The 19,859-nt window shown below is 40.3% G+C and overlaps 1 protein-coding gene across 4 annotated transcripts in view; it reads right to left on the bottom strand.

Annotated features, from left to right (window-relative positions):
* Positions 1-593: 593 nt before the first annotated feature.
* LOC121284814 overlaps positions 594-19,859 on the bottom strand; it is a 142,364-nt gene continuing 123,098 nt past the window's right edge. For all 4 annotated transcript variants that reach the window (XM_041200540.1, XM_041200551.1, XM_041200557.1 and 1 more), the window contains 6 exons: positions 18,720-18,812; positions 11,674-11,792; positions 9,404-9,539; positions 8,107-8,189; positions 5,479-5,626; positions 594-2,037 (listed from right to left, as the gene is read on the bottom strand). In XM_041200540.1, coding sequence (XP_041056474.1) covers positions 1,999-2,037; positions 5,479-5,626; positions 8,107-8,189; positions 9,404-9,539; positions 11,674-11,792; positions 18,720-18,812 — 618 coding nt within the window. In that variant the 3' untranslated portion in view covers positions 594-1,998. The remainder of the gene's footprint in view (positions 2,038-5,478; positions 5,627-8,106; positions 8,190-9,403; positions 9,540-11,673; positions 11,793-18,719; positions 18,813-19,859) is intronic.

Here is a 19,859-nt window from a genome sequence, read left to right as displayed (position 1 = left end):
CTAGGCCCCGCACTCTGGAATTCCCTCCTTAAGCCCCTCTGCTCCATCTCCTTTTGAGGCCATGCTTAAAATCCATGCCTTTGGCCAAGCTTTTGACTTACTACTGCTAATATTTCCTCATTTGGCTCTGAACATTTTTGTCTAATAAATCTCCAAAGTGCCAGTCTTCCACATGAAAGCTGCTTTTTAAATACGAGTTGTTGAAAGAAAGAACAGTATCTATCAGGTCTCTGGATGTTGGAAAGCATTTACAGCCAATGAAGTAGTTTTTGATGTGCAACTGCTGTTATAATATAGGGAAACATAGAAGCCCTTTTTTTGTAAACACAGTAATATGCTACAGATTTCAATGTCACACTTGGGCATTTAATACTGTTCCTTCAAAATCACTAAGTCGAAATCCTGGAATTCCCTACTTAAATCGTTGTGGGTACACCATCACCACAAGGACTGCAACAGTTCAAGGAATTGAGATTGGCAATAAAGCCAGATTTCCAAAGCCACACACATTCCATGTACAAATATAAAAATATGTTCAGAATGACATAGCCTTGTTGAATTTCTAAATGAAAGGAAGACATCAATGCTCAAGGTAGAATAATTGTTTTTATTGTTAACAGAAAGGAAATAAGCCAGACATAAACAAATGCCTTTACCTAATTTAAACTATGAAACCAAAAACATTCTGGGCAGGATTTTCCCATCAGCAAACGGGGGAGCAGGGCCCGCTCGCCGACGGGTAAAATGATGCACGGTGACATCGGGCGGAACTCCCGATGTCACCACACCCCATTTAAATTTTCAGGTAGGCGGGGGCTCAGCAAAATCAGCTGTGCGCCCGCCAACCTGTCAATGGCCAATTGAGGCCATCGACAGAGTCATTGAAGTAATTAATGGACCTGCCCGTCCAACCTTAAGGTTAGCGGACAGGCCAGGAGCCCTGGCAGGAATTAGAAAAAGCATAAAACCTCATCCACGGGCGGGATGACGTTTCACGTAGGTTTTTAAAAATTTAATTAAAGTTTTTTTAAAAGTTATGGACATGTCCCAACTCGTGACAATGTCACATGAGGGAACTTTTTATTTTTTAATAAGCATAGCGCTTCCATGCGGACGTCATGCTGGGTGGGCCTTAATTGGCCCGCCTACATAAAATGGCAGCTCACCGATCAGAGGCGCGCCTCTGCGTGCCCGCACTTCAACTTCCCCCTCAGTGGGGGGAAAATCCTGTAATATGTTTTAGTACAAGTATATAAATCAACAGAAATTTAGTTATTTTCTTTGTTTACTTCGGAGAAAAACCTTGTAAACAGAACCTCTGTTCCCCTGAATTGCAAATCTGGAATAAGCATCTCTAAGCTAAAATTTTAAAAGCTTAACAAATCAAAATGAATACTAAAGACATTTCATGATGTGTCACTGATCCATTATATATGAAAATGGGCACCTGCACATAATAAAATTTTAAAATATTTTATTAGGACCAAAGAAAAACAAATATAAAAATAACATCCAGAACAAGCAAGCTTTGCCATGGCTATGGAATAGAAAAGTTGTAAAAATGACAGATCATAGCAGTTTTGTAAATTGTGTTCTCTGATCACAAGAATGAAAAATAATTATATCATTGTTTATTTCCTTACTGAACAATTTCCAGTCTCCTATCAACTAAATCCCTCTAATCTGCATATATAAAAATTAAATCCTGAAGCAAAAGCACTGCACTGCAAAGTAAAAATACTTTCAATATTAAGTACTTCTGGCTAGCTAATGTTAAAATTTCTAAAGTTGGAGGAAATAATGACAATTTAAATCCTTTCTATGTCATATGATTACATATTACACTTGGTTTAAGTCCCACAATAGGACTCCAGCACATAATCTAGGCAGATACTTAGGTGCATTATTGAAAGAAAGGTACATCACTACTTTCTCAGGAAATCTTGTGATGTGTAATAAATTCAGCTCTGCCAAGGTCACCCATATCCTGCATGTGACTCAAGAAGTGGTTCTTGTACCCTTCAGTGCAGCATCAACCTAAAAATAAATATATAAACTGTCAATAATCAGTTAGAAAATAGTTTGGACTGTCAGTCTTCAGAACACAGTCTGGACATCAGATAGAGATGATGGGGATAGGAAGTTAACTATTATTGTTGCAGGAGCCGTATCAATTGGCAGAGCAAATTGAAAATGTGTGCATGCACAGCCTAGAATTTTCCACCATGTAACAATAACTCATTATTTTTCACTTCATCGAATACAACCCCTGGGGTATATGCATCTCAAGGACAATTAGGGATGGACACACATATCCAATGAATGAATATTAAAAAAAATTATGTCAACCAGCAAGAAAACTTAACATTTAATATCTATGTTAGTAGAGACTTCTATCCGAGAAGATGTTGATAGGATTAGTTAGATGTAGGAGGGTGGAAGGAGGCTCCTGTGAAGCATAAAATCCTACATGTGGAGTTGGGCTGAATGGTCTATTTCTGTACAATAAAAGCAAAATACTGTGGATGCTGGAAATAAAAACAGAAAATCGCTGGAAATACTCAGCAGGTCAGGCAGCATCCGTGGAAAGAGAAACAGAGTTACCATTTCGAGTCCAATATGAGTCTTTTTCGGCCTATTTCTGTAGTCTACGTTCTGTGTAATTTTGCTCAATCTGACAGGAAAAGATCCAACAAACTTAAAGAAAAATTCCATTACCTAAGCAATATTTTTGAGGCTATGTTTTGGGATGTGATATTTTAGCAATCAGCCACTGCATTCCAAAACCTGCATACAATTATAATAAAAGCAATTTCTTGCCTCAAATTGATAGAGCCACAATTACTATTGCTGTTCTTCTGTCCTTTTAAAAACAAAACAATAGTACCTCTATGCTGTGTATTAAATTCATTTCTATTCTCTTGTAAATGTAACATCAGTTAAAAAAGTCAGAAAAATGTTCAAAGGTTATAAAGAAAAATCTTAAACAGGAGAGGAAAGCGGAAGGGTTTAGGGAGGGATTTCCAGAGCATTGGTCCAGCAATTGAAATCACAGGCACTGGAATTTGAAGTTTGAAATCAGATGCCTATCGATCCCTAAGGTGGAGTGAAAATTTGTATTCTAACAGCCTTTTCATACAGTGCTTCTTTAAAGATCATCCTGTTCTGATTAACATTTGCAAATAATTTATTTACATTTAGCTTTCTGTTGATTTTTCAGAACACTCATTTGCCTGCTTCCCTTTCAATATCATTATTATATACGTTCTAATCAAAACTGAAAAACTTACCACAGCAACCCAGGAAAAACCTTTCAGTCACTTGAAGAACTCCTTCCACATATAGCTTATCTTTAATGCGCAATGTCAATATGTGGAAGTAATTCTGGGTGACACTTCTGCTCAAGATTTGGAAATTCTTCAGTAGTACTGCAAGCCCACACTTGCAAGTGCCTGGGGTGTGGGGAGGGAATCCAAAATTGGATCCAACTCCTCTACACAAACATCAGTAATGCAATTTCAATCAATGGGTGGGAATCGGTAAGCTTTCTGAGCAAATCTGGAGTCAGGCATGGATGTCCTCTCTCCCAGTCTTGTTTGTGTGCTGTATCAAATCTTTTGTCAAGTCCATCAGGAAGTATGCAGGCATTAGAGGGTTGACCGTGGAGGTACTCAGGTCAAAGCCTCCTTATATATGGATGATGCCATCTTCTGCTCAGATCTATTTTCAGTCCACAGACTGATGAGCATCTGTGACCAGTTTGAGCTAGCCTCAGGAGCCAAAGTACACCATGGCAACAGCAAGGTCATGTTCTTTGGGAACTGGACCAACCGATTCTTTGCCCCCTTCACTGTCAGGTCAGACTACCTAAAGGTCCTTGGAATATTGTTCAGTGAGGCCAGGCATGTGCCAAAAATTGGATGGAGCAGGTAGCTATGGTGAAACAAAAATTGGGCAGGTGGGTGCAATGCTCCCTCTCCATTGCAGGTAAGAACCTGGTTATCAGGTGTGAAGAGCACCTAGTATTGATGTACGCAGTGTAGGCCTGGCCCATACACCACTCTTGCGCCATGGTGATCACCCAAGTCATCTTCTGCCTTGTCCAGAGATCGAAGATGGATTGTGTCCGCAGAAACACAATGTACAAGTCTCTAGACAAGGAGGCGAAAATATACACAATGTCCCCCTCTCCCTGAAGGCCACCTTTGTGCTCGACTGCATCAAGCTGTGTGTAGACCCTTAGTATGCAAACACCAAGTGTCACTATATGCTGAGCTTCTATCTGTCCCAGGTCTTCCAAAGGATGGATCTGGCCACGTTACCACTGCTTGCCTCCAAGCAGTTGGATCACGCTGTACCAGCTATCCTTCATGGAGAAGTTTTTGCAGAATAATACCTTTGATCATAAGTCCATCAGGCAGTGGTTCATTTGTAACATCCTCAAGGCCCTGCAGGAAAAGGAGATGGTGAACCCTATCGGATTCCTTGAGCAGACTGTCAAAGTCATTTGGCAGAATGCCTCATTTCCAGAACTTTCAAACAAGCACCATGGCATAGCTTGGCTGGGGGTGAAAAAGGCCCTCCTTATCAGATTCTTCCTGCATGCCCAGAGTCTCGCCATTTCACCATGTTGCTCTCGAGGTGGCTGCAGTGAAGAAGAGACCATCATCCACCTCTTTCTGGAATGTGCCTTGCAAAGAAGGGCTGGAAAGAGATCCAATGGTTTTTGTCAAGGTACATGCTGATCAGCTCCGTGACACAAAACTGAGTGCTCTATGGGCTGTTCCCAGGGATACATTCCAAAACAAACATCAACTACTGTTGGAGGACCATCAGCTCAGTGAAAGACACTCTTTGGTCTTCCCAAACCTGCTGGTCTTCCATTGCAAAGACTTGTCCACAGCTGTGTATTGCAGACTGGTACATTCCAGGATCCAGGACTACGTTGCAGGGGTGCTGCCACAAAGGCGCAATGGAGAAAGGCCACTATGTTAGGCCTTTCAGCCATAGCACATTGAGGGGCTGGTAACTGGGCAAAACCCCTCAGGCTTTATGTTTGTCATGTAATGAATCTTGTAAGTGTATTAATTATAATTGTAAATGTAGTAACTAACTTACTGTATGGAAGAAACTAATTTGGTTTACACCCATGTAATGTCAATTTTGAACAGTCATGTAATGTATTTTTATAAATTTTATGAATAAAGCATATGTTTAGAAAAAAAATTAACAAGTAGTTTACGAGCTGATTTCAACTGTCACACAGAGATTTTAATCAAGCATTAATTCACTTGCAAATGAGGATGGGTCTCTAAGTGAAGGATTAAGCCCAATCAGAAAATCAATTGCACCAAGTAATTTCCAGTGAGAGCAAATGAAATCCTTTGATGTTGGTTTACCCAGTTATCACATACTCAGCTGATGACAGTAAGCGTGTTTCTAACAGTGGAAATTTCAACTCATGAAATTCTAACATACCATTTGGATCATATTGCTGACGTTAGACTTAAATTTTTCAATTTCATTCATTTTGAATTCATTTTTCAGAGATGTGGTCACCAGCTGCCAAATTCTTGACTTGGGATTTGTGCCCCTAGTCTTCATCTTTCCTATGAAGGACTTCCATCTAAAATGAAAGAGAAGTTCATAGTTAGCATGTTTTACATAAAAAGTGTTCTATGATGCTCTTTTTGTTAAGCTTATTCATAACCGATATAATTAATTTGATTAGCAAGGTTGGAAAGTTGTGTGTTATTTTCTTTTGATTTATGTCAAGACAGGGTCTTTTGCAAAATTATTTAAAACAGTTTAAAATATGATTCAAGTAGTGCACAAAGTGCAACACCAATTCCCTCTGCTTTGAAAATATATTACAAACCAATGAATTAACATAGCTATAGTTTTTGGGTCTAGAAATCAATATTTTTTCAGCTTTTGTACTGTCATCTCAAAACATTCATTATTACTCAAATAACAGGTATTATTCGTGATGGAAAATTTAATGGACAGCAAGGTTTTCAAGGCTTTAACTGAGAAGAATGGAACTTCTTATTTTCAATGTTCAACTGGATAGTTTGCAGCCATATTTTATTATGACAACATTCATTAAAGTATGTGAGGTAGGACTTATGGGACTTTGAAGTTGTTATAGTGTGGCCTTGTTGCAGCATTTGCCTATGAGATCAGGAATTTGTATATTGAAATTGTCAGGGCAAACCTATATCCAACCAACCTGGGGTGCACTTCTTTACTAATTATGGTTTTGTTAAATGTTGGACTGTACCTTTAAGAATAGTCCTGTGATGTAAGATCACATGATCTGTGTGAACCAATTGTTAGCAGCACGGGCTACCTCCATGGTCAGTGCAGAGATAGGGATGGAGTTCAAAGCACACATGTAGTTGCTGCTGGCTGTATTGTAAATAAACCTAATGTTTTCACTTAGAAAAAGTTGTCTGCAGATTGACTCTATTACAAATAGACAACAAGGCCACACTATAACAACTTCAAAGTCCCATAAATCCTCCCCACATACATTCACGAGTGTTGTCATAATAAAACTCAGCTGATATAATACAACAAGGCAGCTCCATGGCACAATAACAGATAAAGTGGATCTTTCAAGGAAGAAGTACTTTCCCAATGGTAAATAGGTTTTGAGGGATCAGGATGTTATAGAATAACCAGCCTTTATGTACTCTTGTAGTCAAAATGTTGCTGTGGCTGGTCCAATTCAGCTTCCGATCAATGGCATTGTGGTCAGGGACAAAATGCCATGCTTGCCTCCTCTGTATCATGATCACCCCTTCTCCAAAGCACTAAAAGGTTATAATATTTCCTTGTTACGCAGTTCACCTGCATCTGATGGATCTCTCAAGAAAAAAAATAGCTTTTTGAAAATCAGGCATTGAAACTAATGGCTGGAAAATTAAGATTGTTGACTTCTTCATTATTGAGTCTTTGGAATTCACTACCACAGAGAGCAGTGGAGGCTGGGTCATTGAATATATTCAAGGCTGAATTAGCCAGATTTTTGTTCTGCAAGGGAGTCAAAGGTTATGGGGAGCAGGCAGGAAAGTGGAGTTAAGGTCATGTTCAAATCAGCCATGAAGTTATTGAATGATGGAGCAGGCTCGATGGGCCTAATGATCTACACCTGCTCCTATTTCTTATAATTATTGCCATCCAAAAATGATCTTATTACATCTGCATCATGAATGGCTTTTTTGTTGCTCCCATAAATAAATTTTGATTAATGTAATTATATGTTTGAAAACAGCATGAGTCTGTCACTTTTCAGCAGGATTTTAGTAATAGATAAAAAGGGCATTGAACATCTTTTTGAGAAAAGTAGAAAATATGATCCTAATAGAACATAATTTGGTTATATTTACATTATCTATCCTTCAGCATTTGAGCCATTGGTTACATCCTTGTCCCTCAACCTTCCTTCAACAGAAATAAATTGTGGTCAGAATTTTTAATTCCATTATTTACACACAGAAAAAGGCACACAAATCCCCAGAGCAAGGACTTTGGTCCATATAGACCATAAAACATTTATAATTACTTGGGGGTATATATTAGTATTTAGAAGCTCTTAAAAGATTTATATCATTTTTGGATGACAATAATCATAAGAAATAGGAGCAAGCATAGATCATTAGGCCCATCTAGCCTGCTCCACCATTCAATAACTTCATGGCTGATCTGAGTGTGACCTTAACTCCATTTTCCTGCCTGCTCCCTTTAACCTTTGACTCCCTTGTAGAACAAAAATCTGTCTAATTCAGCATTGAATATAATCAATGACCCAGCCTCCACTGTTCTCCGTGGAAGCGAATTCCAAAGACTCAATAATGAAGTCAACAATCTTAATTTTCCATTAGTTTCAATGCCTGAAAAATGCCTGCAATCTCAATATGTTGACCTAGGTGCCAGATTCTCCAATCTGTGCTGCAAATATGGGAGCAAGAGCTTTCCTGTGAAAATCTGGTAATATAAGGAATGGTTGAAGGCAGTGTTCGGGGTTAGATTTTAAAATGAATGGGGTAAGGTGTGCAAAATGGCTTTCAATGTATTTACCTTGTGATTTTGGATTTTTACCTTTTTTCATGAAGTTCAAATTCAAGCTTGGACTCAAAGCATACATCCGCTTTTGATAAAGTCATTTTAAGGTCTTTGGACACCTAAGTAAACAATAAGATGTGAGTTTCCAGTAAGGCATATTGTACAACAAAACTATTCAGAGCCTTTCGTCTACAAACATCTATTTCACTTCACCGATAATAAGATCATAAGAAATAGGAGCAGAGATAGATCATTAAGCCCATCAAGCTTGTTGCACATTCAATAACTACATGGCTGATCTGAATGTGAAAATAACCCCTACTTTCCTACCTGCTCCCCATAACCCTTGTAGATCAAAAATTTAACTCAGCTTTGAATATATTCAATGATTTAGCCTCCACTGTTAATTGTATAAATTAAGGTTAAGTGCATATACTTGGTGGAGCGCATTCATTGGATATTTACTTGAGTGTAAAGTGACTGGTTGCCCCTTTAAGGGGCTTTCAATTAGTCAATTAGTTTATTTGTTAATTAGTTTTATGGGTTATAAAAAGAGCATATAAAGAGACTAGTGGTGGCTTATAGAGTGAGAAGTTGTACATTTATAATGTTTCACATTCTGAATAAATCTAAAACTAAGTAAAAGAATGGCTTCTGGTCTCTGGCTTTACCATCTTGCTGTAAGTTTAACATGGCCCTGCATAGTAATATCCATATGCTCATGCTGAGCCTTCCTTTTTTACAAAATTGACAGTATCCCAAGAAAAAGAACCCAGTCCTCATCAGTGCTCTGCAAGACCTTTATCACTTGAAGCAGCTAGGCACCAGGTCAAATATACATCCTGTGGAGCAATTTATGGAGGAACACTCGGTGAGTCTCTGATCACAAGGCCAGGATCACCAATTTGTGATTATGCTCTGTTAGAATTTACAACTAAACTAATAAATAAGGAAAATAAATTAATAGCCTCAATTTCCTTGCTCAGGATGGAGGGGAAGTGAGGTCAGCTTGTGTTTTGGGAGAGGATGGGATCTGCGAAAGAGAGACTTTGAAATAGGCTATAAAAAAGCACTGCTGTGGAAGGCACAAGTGACATCATAGAGATATATGTGAAAACTAGGAAAAGCAATACTTAGTTAAATGTTCCAAAAAATGGAGTAAGGATTGAATAATATGTAAGTGAATGCACAAATAATCCATCACAAAACTGGAGATTTGGAAGCATTAAAAATATGGATCAGTACAATTATAATGGATACATAAAGTGAAATAATTGAAACAGATTTCATGTGCTAATACATTCAATACATGCAAAATAAAAGAACTAGATACCTTTTCCTTCGCTTCTTCAATATTTTTCATACTGTAAACTCGTTTCAAAAGTTCTTTCAGAAGATGTACAAGAGCTTCCTTGAACAATTTGTGTAGCTTTATTTCAGTAAATGGAAGTCTTTTCTTGCCCATGTACCTTTGAAAATAATATTTATGATACAGAGTGTACAAGTTCAGGAAGTGCTATAAAATAAAAATAGACTAGATCAGCAGAAAGGTGGAAAAAAAGTCAACATTTCTCTGGACATCTATCTGACAACTGTTTGTCAGATATTGTAGATGTAGAAATTCCAACTGGCCAGTGCCAGTACCACTTCTACATGTTGATTTTAAATGATGTTAGAGACATTCCTTCATTAGCCATTTGTGGAAACACGTTCTAGTAATTCTGTGTGCAACATTTTCTTCCTCCATTGATCTTGAATCAGTTCTCACTTTGTTACCGGCCCTGACATCATACATACCATTTTCAAGCAGAAGACTGTCCTACTTTTTTCAAAGGAGGTATAAAAGTGAAAATGGTTCAAACCACACTCTGAGCTCCCTCCCATCTTGCAAGTCCCACACCCCAATCCAGCCCACTTAAAATTAACATCAATGTACTGTCTATTCTTTTATTACAGCCACAAGCCGACCAACATCACAATGGCATATTATCAGTTCAGTTATCTCATTGCTGTTTCGAGCACTATGTAGGCAATTTGTCTAATGCATTTTATATGTTCCAACTACAGCTTTGTTTCAAAAGTAATTTATTGGCTGTAAAGTGCTTTAGATATCTTGAGTGCATTAAAAACTGTCTATAAACACTTCATGCTTCTCCAGTTTCTTTCAGGAGAAGACAACATATAATGGCCATAAGAGCCAAGCAAAAAGGGCTGGTCTTCTAACTTCAGGTTTTTCAGAAAGATGATGAAACTCCTGGTAAGGCACAGAGAGGGCTGAACTTAAAAGTTGGGGGAGAGCTCACCTGCACTAAGCTGGCTCACAGCTACTTAACGTGTTAAAGCAAGAGGAGGAAGATGTAGCAAACCATTTGCTTCAGGGTAATTCCTCTCCCTGCACACACCCCAGTGTCCTGATCTTCTGATCTATGTCAACCTTCATCTACTCCCACTCACCAGTCCAGAAAGATGCAGCTGGCGGTATAAATAGTTGCAATGAGAAGGCTGCATTGGGTGAAGTGAAGAGATTAAGGGAGCAAGGAAGGGAAGAGAAACCTGATGTTTTTGGTTTTCTCTGAGTTTTATACTGGTGTGATTAATGGCTACATCAGTGTCAAGATTGCCTTCACAGGTGTATAGCTCCGCACCTCGAGAAGGCATCTGCATAGGATTTACAAAACAGGGTGATGAGAAGCAGTCCCTGTTGTCCAGCAGGCATTAAGGTACTTGGGTGACAGAGTGCCGATAGGCAAGTGCTGATGGTGCTGAAACACAAAGGTATCAGTAGCTGCCAGCAAACCAAGCAGTCACATATAGGACGCTGTGCTGTTTGTCACAAAAGAGGTGCACATTTAGAGAATGTAACCCTTTTTTGATTGCATAATTTAATGGATTGAGAGATGGGTCCTGAATGGTTTACATGTGTACCATCTATAACTCCTGGCACCTTAGGAAAATCAGGCACTCTGTGAAAGATTACAGGTCTTTCAGCTAGGAAGACATTCTGGAACTGTTGTTCCTTGGCAATCAACTCATCAGTCTGTGGCAATCACTACATGCCTGTAAAGCTAAATGGGAAATAGACTTTTACTTTTAAAAAGAAAGCAACATGGAATAATGGACACTGTACCTTCACAAAATGGATTCCAGAAAGTCAGGTGACTTCTTATGGTTTTGGACGCACAGATAATATCTCTGAAAAATTACTTAAAAATGCAAATGGATTTCCCAGGTACAAATTTACTGCCCCTCACCATTTCAATGGGAGAGATTTAAAGGACAATGGCTAATACAGTTGTCAGACAAAGTCTTTCAGTAAGCTCATCATAATTGGAATGTTGATGGGATATCAATCATCCCCCCATTGTGTTTCAATTACATCAGCTCCAACCCGTGGTTTCAACAATGGGATACACTGATTCTGTCATCACATGGAAAAAAGGGGAACCAACCCTTTCATCTCTCCCCTGTCTGTAACAAGAGGAAAAACAGGAAAATATCTAAACGAATGGTAATTTCACCAAATAAATTATATTTAAAACGCCTTTAATTTGCAATTCATCTAAAGTTAGATTTTTTTTAAAAACTCCTTTTGAATGCACTTACCAGCCAATAGCAGCATCCAGTTCCTTTTCAGCTATCCGGCGTACAAGTCTTTGCATCTTGTCAGTGTCTTTTTCAAAATGTATGGCAAGAAATTCACTAAGGTCAAAAATGGCACATTCCTGTAGGTGAAAAGAGCCTGAGTAATTTCTGGGAAATTATATGGCAATGGTTAAAAAAAATTGCGACTGCTGAAATAAAAACAGAAACAACTAGAATATACACAGCTCCATCACTGGAAAATAGATGGACAGATTTTCCTGTTGCTGCAAAGTGTTGCCGGGTGGTTTGAGGACAGTGTACAAAGTTGGATTGTCAACTGGTCAACTGATGGACCTTATGATCGTTTCTGATGGTATTATTTGGAACTAATATAGGAAGTCTGGAGGGACTAGTCCTTTGTTCCTTATCTTAACAGGATACTGATACTCAGTATAGTGGTATTCCATTTGTGCTGGAGTCAGTGAAAGAAATAGGTTAGGCAAAGAACTGGGCCAGATGTTGGCTGTACATGAGAAGTGCCTTTAGAGCATTGGAGCATTTGTGGGGTGGAAAGAATGGATATGCAGGTCAAATGGAAACCACGTCGTGGAAGCACTTGGGGAAAGTTAAGACATATCATATCTTTTTTTAATTCATCCATGGATGTCAGCTTCTCTGGGGAAGATGGCATTTCTTCCCCATCTATAACTACCCTTGAGAAAGGTAGCGGTGCGCCACATTCTTGAACCACCGCAGTCTGTGTGGTGAAGGAACACCCACAGTGTTGTTTGGCAAAGAGTTCCAGGGTTTTGACACAGCAATAATGAAGGGATTGAAAAATATGTCTAAATCAGGCTGGAGTGTGACCTGGAGGGAAACTTGAAGGACAGCAGTATGCTTGCTGCCCTTGTTCTTGTAGGTGGTAGAGGTTGCAGGTTTGGGAGGTGCTGTTGAAGAAGCGGGCGAGTTGCTGCAATGTATCTTGTGGATGGTATACATTGTAGGCACAGTTCACTAGTGGTGGAGGAAGTGAATGTTTACGGTAGTGGATGGGATGCCAATCAACATTCCTTGCATATCTTTTTGTGTGTACAGCAATTTCTTTAAGTATGCAACCCTTTCTAATTTTTTTTGCATGGTCACGCACATGTGGTAATTTAAAGGGACTGGTTTGCACGCAGCCTTTGCAGGGACATATTGGTTACCACAAAGTTTAGAAGGAACATTAGTGACAATCTAGCAAACTGTTTTGTCCTTGATGATGTTGAACTCCACAAGGTAGCTGCACTCAGCCACATAAGTGGATGGAATTCCATCACATTCCTGTCTTATGCATTGTCAATGGTGGACAGGCTTTGGGGTGTCAATGGGTGAGTCACTCGCCACAAAAATACCCACCTGTGAACTGCTCTTATAGCCACAGTATTTGTGGTTGGTCCAGTTATGTTTCTGGTAAATGGTGTCCCGAGGATATTGATGCAGGTTTTGGGGGGGGGGCGGGGGTGTGGCTGAGAAGAGAGGGGGGAAGGATTTGACAATGGTAATGCCATTGAATGTCATAGGGAGGTGATTAGATACTCACTTGTTGGAGAAGGTCATTGCCTGGCAATTTTGTGGCAGGAATGTTACTTTGCCACTTGTCAGTCCAAACCTAAATATTGTCCAGATCTTGCTGAATTTGGCACAGACTGTTTCATTATCTGAGGAGTTGCAGATGGAACTAAACATTACGCAATCATAAATGAGCATCCCCACTTGTGACCTTATGATGAAGGGAAGGTCATTGGTGAAGCAACTAAAGATGGTTAGGCCTAGGACACTAGCCTGAGGAATTCCTGCAGCAATGTCCTTGAACTGAGATGATTGGCCTCACAACCACAACCACACTCCAACCACAGGAGAGCTTTCCCCCGATTCTCATTGACTTCAATTTTACGGGGACGCCATGATGCCACACTTTCTCAAATGCTGCCTTGATGTCGAAGGCAGTCATTCTCACCTCAACTCTGGAATTCAGCTCTTTTTCCAGATTTTCCAGGGAGGTGGGGGGGGTGGGAGGGTGGCGGGGGGGGTGAAGGGAGGGAGTGAGGGGAGGGGGAGGGGAGGAGGGGAAGGGGAGGGAGAGGGAGGGGGAAGAGAGGGGAGGGGGTGGGTGGGGGGAGGAGGGAGGGAGGGGGTAGTGGGGGAGGGAGGGGGGGATTGGAGGTGTTCATTTCCTTTTTCTATCTTTCTCATCCTGTAGTAATTGGTTCTTGCTCTACTACAGGGAAAGATGCTGCTCCTGGTATGCTCTCTTACACTCATAGGAACATAGGAGCAGGATTAGGCCATCTGGCCCTTTGAGCCTACTCTCCCATTCAATAAGATCATGGCTTATCTGGTTGGTGAGTGGCTAAGGCCCATTCTATTCCTAAGATTTAAAATAGTGCACAGATTGGTGGTAAAGTTAATAAAATATATAAAAAGGCAACATAAATAAGTGATTAATGTAATTAATTAATTAACTAAAACATATTAAGGATGGCAGGACATGTGATTTGTCAAGAGTGCAGCATATGGGAGCTTCTGGATAACAATGTGATCCAGGGCATCACGTCTACAGTAAATGTTTATGGCTTGAGGAACTCCGACTCAGAGTCATTGAAGCTGAGCTGCAGACTCTGCAACACATCAGGGAAGGGAATGTTACCTAGATGCTTTGTATCAGGATGCAGTCACATCGCTTAGGATAGGGTCTTCTGATTTGGTCAGTGGTCAAGGACAGGATGGTGTGGTTGTGAGTGAGGCAGGTAAGGTGACCCAGAAGACAGGAGTGCAAGAGTGTGAGCCTTTGCAATTGTCCAATAGGTTTGAGGTCCTCTCAGCTTGTTTGGATGAGAGTAGAGGCTGCAGGGTGAATGAGCAAACTGACCATGGCGTTGTGATACAGGAAGCCATTCAAGTGGGGGGAGCTAAAAGGAATGTAGTGTTAGTAGGGGACAGTATAGTGAGGGGGTTTGACACTGTTTTCTGCAGCAAAAAGCGAGAGTCCAGACGGCTGTGTTGTCTACCTGGTGCCAGGGTTCAGGACATCTGCTCAGGGCTGGAGAGGAACTTGTAGTGGTGGGGAGAGGATCTGGTTGTGGTGGTCTATGTAGGTACCAACGACATAGGTAGAACTAGGAAAGCAGTTCTGCATAGACAGTATGAGGAGCTACGTACTAAATTGCAAAGCAGAACCTCAAAGGTTATAATCTCTGGATTATTACCTGAGCCGCATGTAAATTGGCATAGGGTACAATAAATTAGAGAGATAAACACGTGGCTCAAAGACTGGTGTGTGAGAAGTGGGTTCCGATTTGTGGAGCACTGGCACCAGTACTGGGGAAATTGGGGCTGTACCATTGGGATGGTCTACGCCTGAACCATGCTAGGACCAGTGTTCTTGTGAGCTGCATAACTAGGGAAGTAGAGAGGATTTTAAGCTAAATAGTGGGGGCAAGGGATCAAATGTGGAAAGATGCGGTATTTCAAAGAGTAGAGACAAGATAAGAGAGGAGAATAGTAATATGGGAAATAAGCTCGGAGAATGGCAGGAAGGGACAGGGAGAAAAAAACCTAAGAATCAAGACTAGATGTCGCAAAGACAACAAAAAGACAAAACTAAAGGCTTTGATTCTGAATGCACATAGCATTCATAACAAAGTAAGTGAATTGATAGCGCACACTGAAGTAAAGTTCTGATAGCCATTACAGAAATGTGGCTGCAGGATGACAAGGATCGGGTCCTGAATATTATGGGGTATATGACATTCATGAAGAATAGGAAGCTAAGTAAAGGTGGAGGAGTAGCATTGTTAATCAAGGATGGCATGTGTGCAATAGTTAGAGATGACCTTGGTTCAGGAGTCAGGATGTAGAATCGGTTTGGATGGAGATGAGGAATAGTAGGAGAAAGAAGTCACTAGTGGGAGTGGTCTACAGGCCCCCTAACAGTAACCACAGTGTAGGACAAAGTATACAAGAAGAAATATTGGATGCTTGTGATAAAGGGACATCAATAATCATGGGGCACTTTAATCTACATAAAAACTGGAAAAATCAAATTGGCAGTAGTAGACTGGGTGAGAAGTTCACAGAATGCTCTTCAGATAGTTTCTTAGAGCAGCATGTTCTGGAACCAACCAGAGAGCAAGTTATATTAGATTTGGTATTGTATAATGTGACAGGATTAATTAATGACCTCAGGGTAAAGGCATATCTAGGTAGCAGCAACCACAATATGATTGAATTTTACATCCAGTGTGAAAGAAGAGTGGGTCTAAGACTAGTATTTTAAACTTAAATAAGAGCAACTACGTAGGCATGAAAGCTGAGCTGGCTAAAGTGAATTGGGAACTAGGCTAGGGGATAGATCAATCGAGAAGCAGTAACAGACATTTAACAGGATTTTTCAGAATAAGTATATTCCTACTATGAAGAAAAATTCTAAAGGGAGGACCCACCATCCAAGGTTAACTAAAGTAGTTAGGGAAAGTGTCAAACTTAAGGAAAAGGCATATAACTGTGGAAGATGAATGGCAGGTCAGATGATTGGTCAGAATGTAAAAAACGGCAGAGAACGACTAGAAGCTTAATCAGGAGAAAGAAATTAGAGTTTAGAGGAAGCTAGCTAGAAATGCAGAAACAGATAGCAAGAGTTTTTACAGGTATTTAAACAGGAAAAGAGTAGGTAAAGTGAATGTTGGTCCTCTAGAGAGTGAGAATGTGAAGTTAATAGTAGCTAATAAGGAAATAACGAATGAAATGAATGAATATTTTGTTTCTATCTTCATGATAGAAGATATAAAAAATATTCCAGTAATAGTTGTAAGTCAAGAGGTGGAGGGGAGGGAGGAACTTGGTGAAATTACAATCACTGAGCAAACTGATGGAGCTGTGGGCTGACAAGTCTCCGAGTCCTGATGGACTTCATCCTAGGGTCTTAAAAGAGGTGGCTAATGAGGTAGCAGCTGTGTTGGTGTTAATTTTCCAAAATTCGCTAGATTCTGGAAAGGTTCCATCAGATTGGAAAGTAGCAAATATAACCCCTCTATTCAAGAAGGGAGGGAGGCCGAAAACAGGAAACAGTTATCCTGATGTCTGTAATAGGGAAGGTGTTAGAATTAATCATTAAGGAAGGAAGAGCTGAGCACTTAGAGAAACTCAAGGTAAGTCAGCATGACTTTGTGAAAGGGAAATCATGTTTAACCAATTTATTAGAGTTCTTTGAAGGAGTAACATGTGCTATGGATAAAGGAGAGCCTGTAGACATACTGTACTTAGATTTCCAGAAGGCATTTGATAAGGTGCCACATCATAGGTTATTGCAGAAAATAAAAGCTCATGGTGCAGGGGGTAACATATTAGCCTGGATAGAGGGTTGGCTGACTGACAGGAAAAAGATAGTATGCATAAATGGGTCTCTGTCTGATTGGCAAGATGTGACAAGTGGGGTTCCGCAGGGAGTTTGTGCTGGGGCCTCAGCTTTCTACAATTTACATCAATTACTTAGATGAGGGCAGCGAAGGCAGGTAGCTAAATTTGCAGATAATACAAATATGGGAGATAGGAAAGTATGTTGTGAAGAAGACATAAGTTTGCAGACAGATATAGATAAGTTGAGTGAGTGGGCAAAAATCTGGCAGATGGAGTATAACATGGGAAAATGTGAAGTTGTTCACTTTGGCAGGAAGAATAAAAAAGCAGAATTTTACTTAAAAGGATAACGACTGAAGAATTCTGAGGTGCAGAAGGATCTAGGTGTTCTCATGTATATGAGTCACAAAACGTTACTGAACAGGTACAGCATGTAATCAAGAAGGCTAATGGAATGCTATCCTTTATTACGAGAGGAATTGAACATAAAAGTAAGGGTGTTAAGTTTCAGTTACACAGGGCATTGGTGAGACCACATCTCGAATACATTGTGCCCTTTTGGTCTCCTTATTTAAGGAAGGATGTAAATGCATTGGAGGTGGTTCAGAGGAGGTTTACTAGATTGATATCTGAAATGCGCATGTTGTCTTATGTGGTTAGGTTGGACAGACTGGCCTTGTTTCCACTGGAGTTTAGAAGAATGAGAGTGACTTGATTGAAGTATGTAAGATCCTGAATGGTCTTGACAAGGTGGACATGGAAAGAATGTTTCCTCTTGTGGGTGAGTCCAGAACTAGGGGGCAGTGTTTTAAAATTAGGGGTCGCCCTTATAGGGCAGAGATGAGGAGAATTTTTTTACTCTCTGAGGGTTGTGCAACTTTGGAACACTCTGCCTCAGATGGTAGTGGAAGCAGGGTTACTGAATATTTTTAAGGTGAGGTAGACAGATTCTTGAGAGGCAAGGAAGCTCGAAGGCTATGGAAGGTAGATGGGAATGTAGAACTTGAAACACAAACAGATCAGCCATGATCTTATTGAATGGCGGAGCAGGCTTGAGGGGCTGAATCTACACTGTCCCATCAAACACTCCCAGGACAGGAACAGCACGGACCTATTGTTTCCTGCTTTCTGCCTCCTTCCTTTCCTGAATACAGGTGTTACTTTAGCTACTTTCCAATCTGCTGGAACTTTTGCAGAATCTAAGGAATTTTGGAAGATGATAACTAATTGAAGATCATCACCATCTTCTCAAGGGAAATTAGGGATGGGCAATAAATGCTGGTCTTGCCAGCCACACTCAGATCCCATGGATGAATATTGAAAAGAAAAGGTGACTGGTATTGAACATCAGATGCCCATTGGGAAACTGCTGATTCCATCAATTTTAGTAGACAGACAATCATGGACTTGTGGGGTAAAATTTCTTGATTCAAGCTGTGAAGAACCTCAAGAAGCATATAAATAGAAAATCTATCCATAATTTTACAGCCATAAAGGACCTGATTTTCCTGAGCCCATCTCTGCAGGTTTAGGATGGGAATTAGTGCAGCCGCCATTATTCTACTATGATCCCAGACCAGTTTCCTGGATTGTATGTTTATGCTCATTTGATTTATATCATAACTTTCAGAATCATCACACAAAAAGATTAGAATGTAAGGCATAAATACCTTGTACTCCTCCATGATGTTTCTAGTTTCATCCAAGAATTTGGTGAAGTCAGGCATCTTGAGGTATCCAAATACAATATCATAAATCTTTAACTGTAAAGAAATAAGGGGAATCACATGTAGGGGTGTAGATCATACTGGCCTGCTTCACCATTCAATATGATCATGGCTGATCTTCTGCCTCAACTCCAATTTCCCACCCACTCCCTATATCCCTACATTTCCTGAGACCAAACATCTATCTATTTATCGTAGCCTTAAAGTTATCCAACAATGGAGTTTCCACAACCTCTGGGGTAGAGAGTTCCAAAGGGTCACAACCCTCTGAGTGAAGAAATTTTTCTTCATCTCAGCCTTAAGTGATGCACCCTAAATCCTGAGACTTTTCCCCCATGATCCAGATTCCCCAAGCAGGGAAAACAACCTCTCAGTGTTTACCCTGTAAAGTCCCTTCAGAATCTTCCATGTTTCAATGAGATCACCTCTCATTCTTCTAAACTTTAAACTTTCCCCCTTTGACCCTATTTGCTGTCATTTTCTTTATGTTTGTATACTCTGTCCCTTCCTTTCACTCTCTGGGTATCATCACCTAAATAGCTGCCCTGCAGTGCTGCCATATCCTTTTACTTTGTAGGTCTACATATCCCCTCTCCAGAACCCTCCCCCAGCTTTATTTAGTTTAAAGCCCTCTCTACAGCCCTAGTTATTTGATTCACCAGGACACTGGTCCCTACATGGTTCAAGTGATGTCCGTCCCACCGGAACAGCTCTCTTCTACCCCATTAATGGTGCCAGTGCCCCATGCACTGAAACCTATTCCTCCCACACCAACCTCTGAGCCATGCATTTAATTCTTTGACTTTATTTACCCTATGCCAGTTTGCCCATGGCTCAGGTAATAATCCAGAGATTATTACTAATCCCGAGATTATTACCTTGGAGGTTCTGCTTTTTAACTTAACACCTAACTGCTCAAATTCTTTCAGCAGGGCCTCCATGCTAGTCCTGTCAATGTCATTGATACCAACGTAGACAACGATAACTGGATCCCTTCCCTCACGCTCACAGCTGCAGATAACAGTATCTATCCCCCTAATTATACTGTCCCCTACCACTACTGTGTTCCTATTTCCTTCCCCC

Source organism: Carcharodon carcharias, chromosome 1 (assembly GCF_017639515.1).
Source record: "Carcharodon carcharias isolate sCarCar2 chromosome 1, sCarCar2.pri, whole genome shotgun sequence".
Lineage (NCBI taxonomy): Eukaryota > Metazoa > Chordata > Chondrichthyes > Lamniformes > Lamnidae > Carcharodon > Carcharodon carcharias.
The sequence above is the reverse complement of the archived record's forward strand: the minus strand, read 5'-3'. Positions and strand labels throughout refer to the sequence as shown.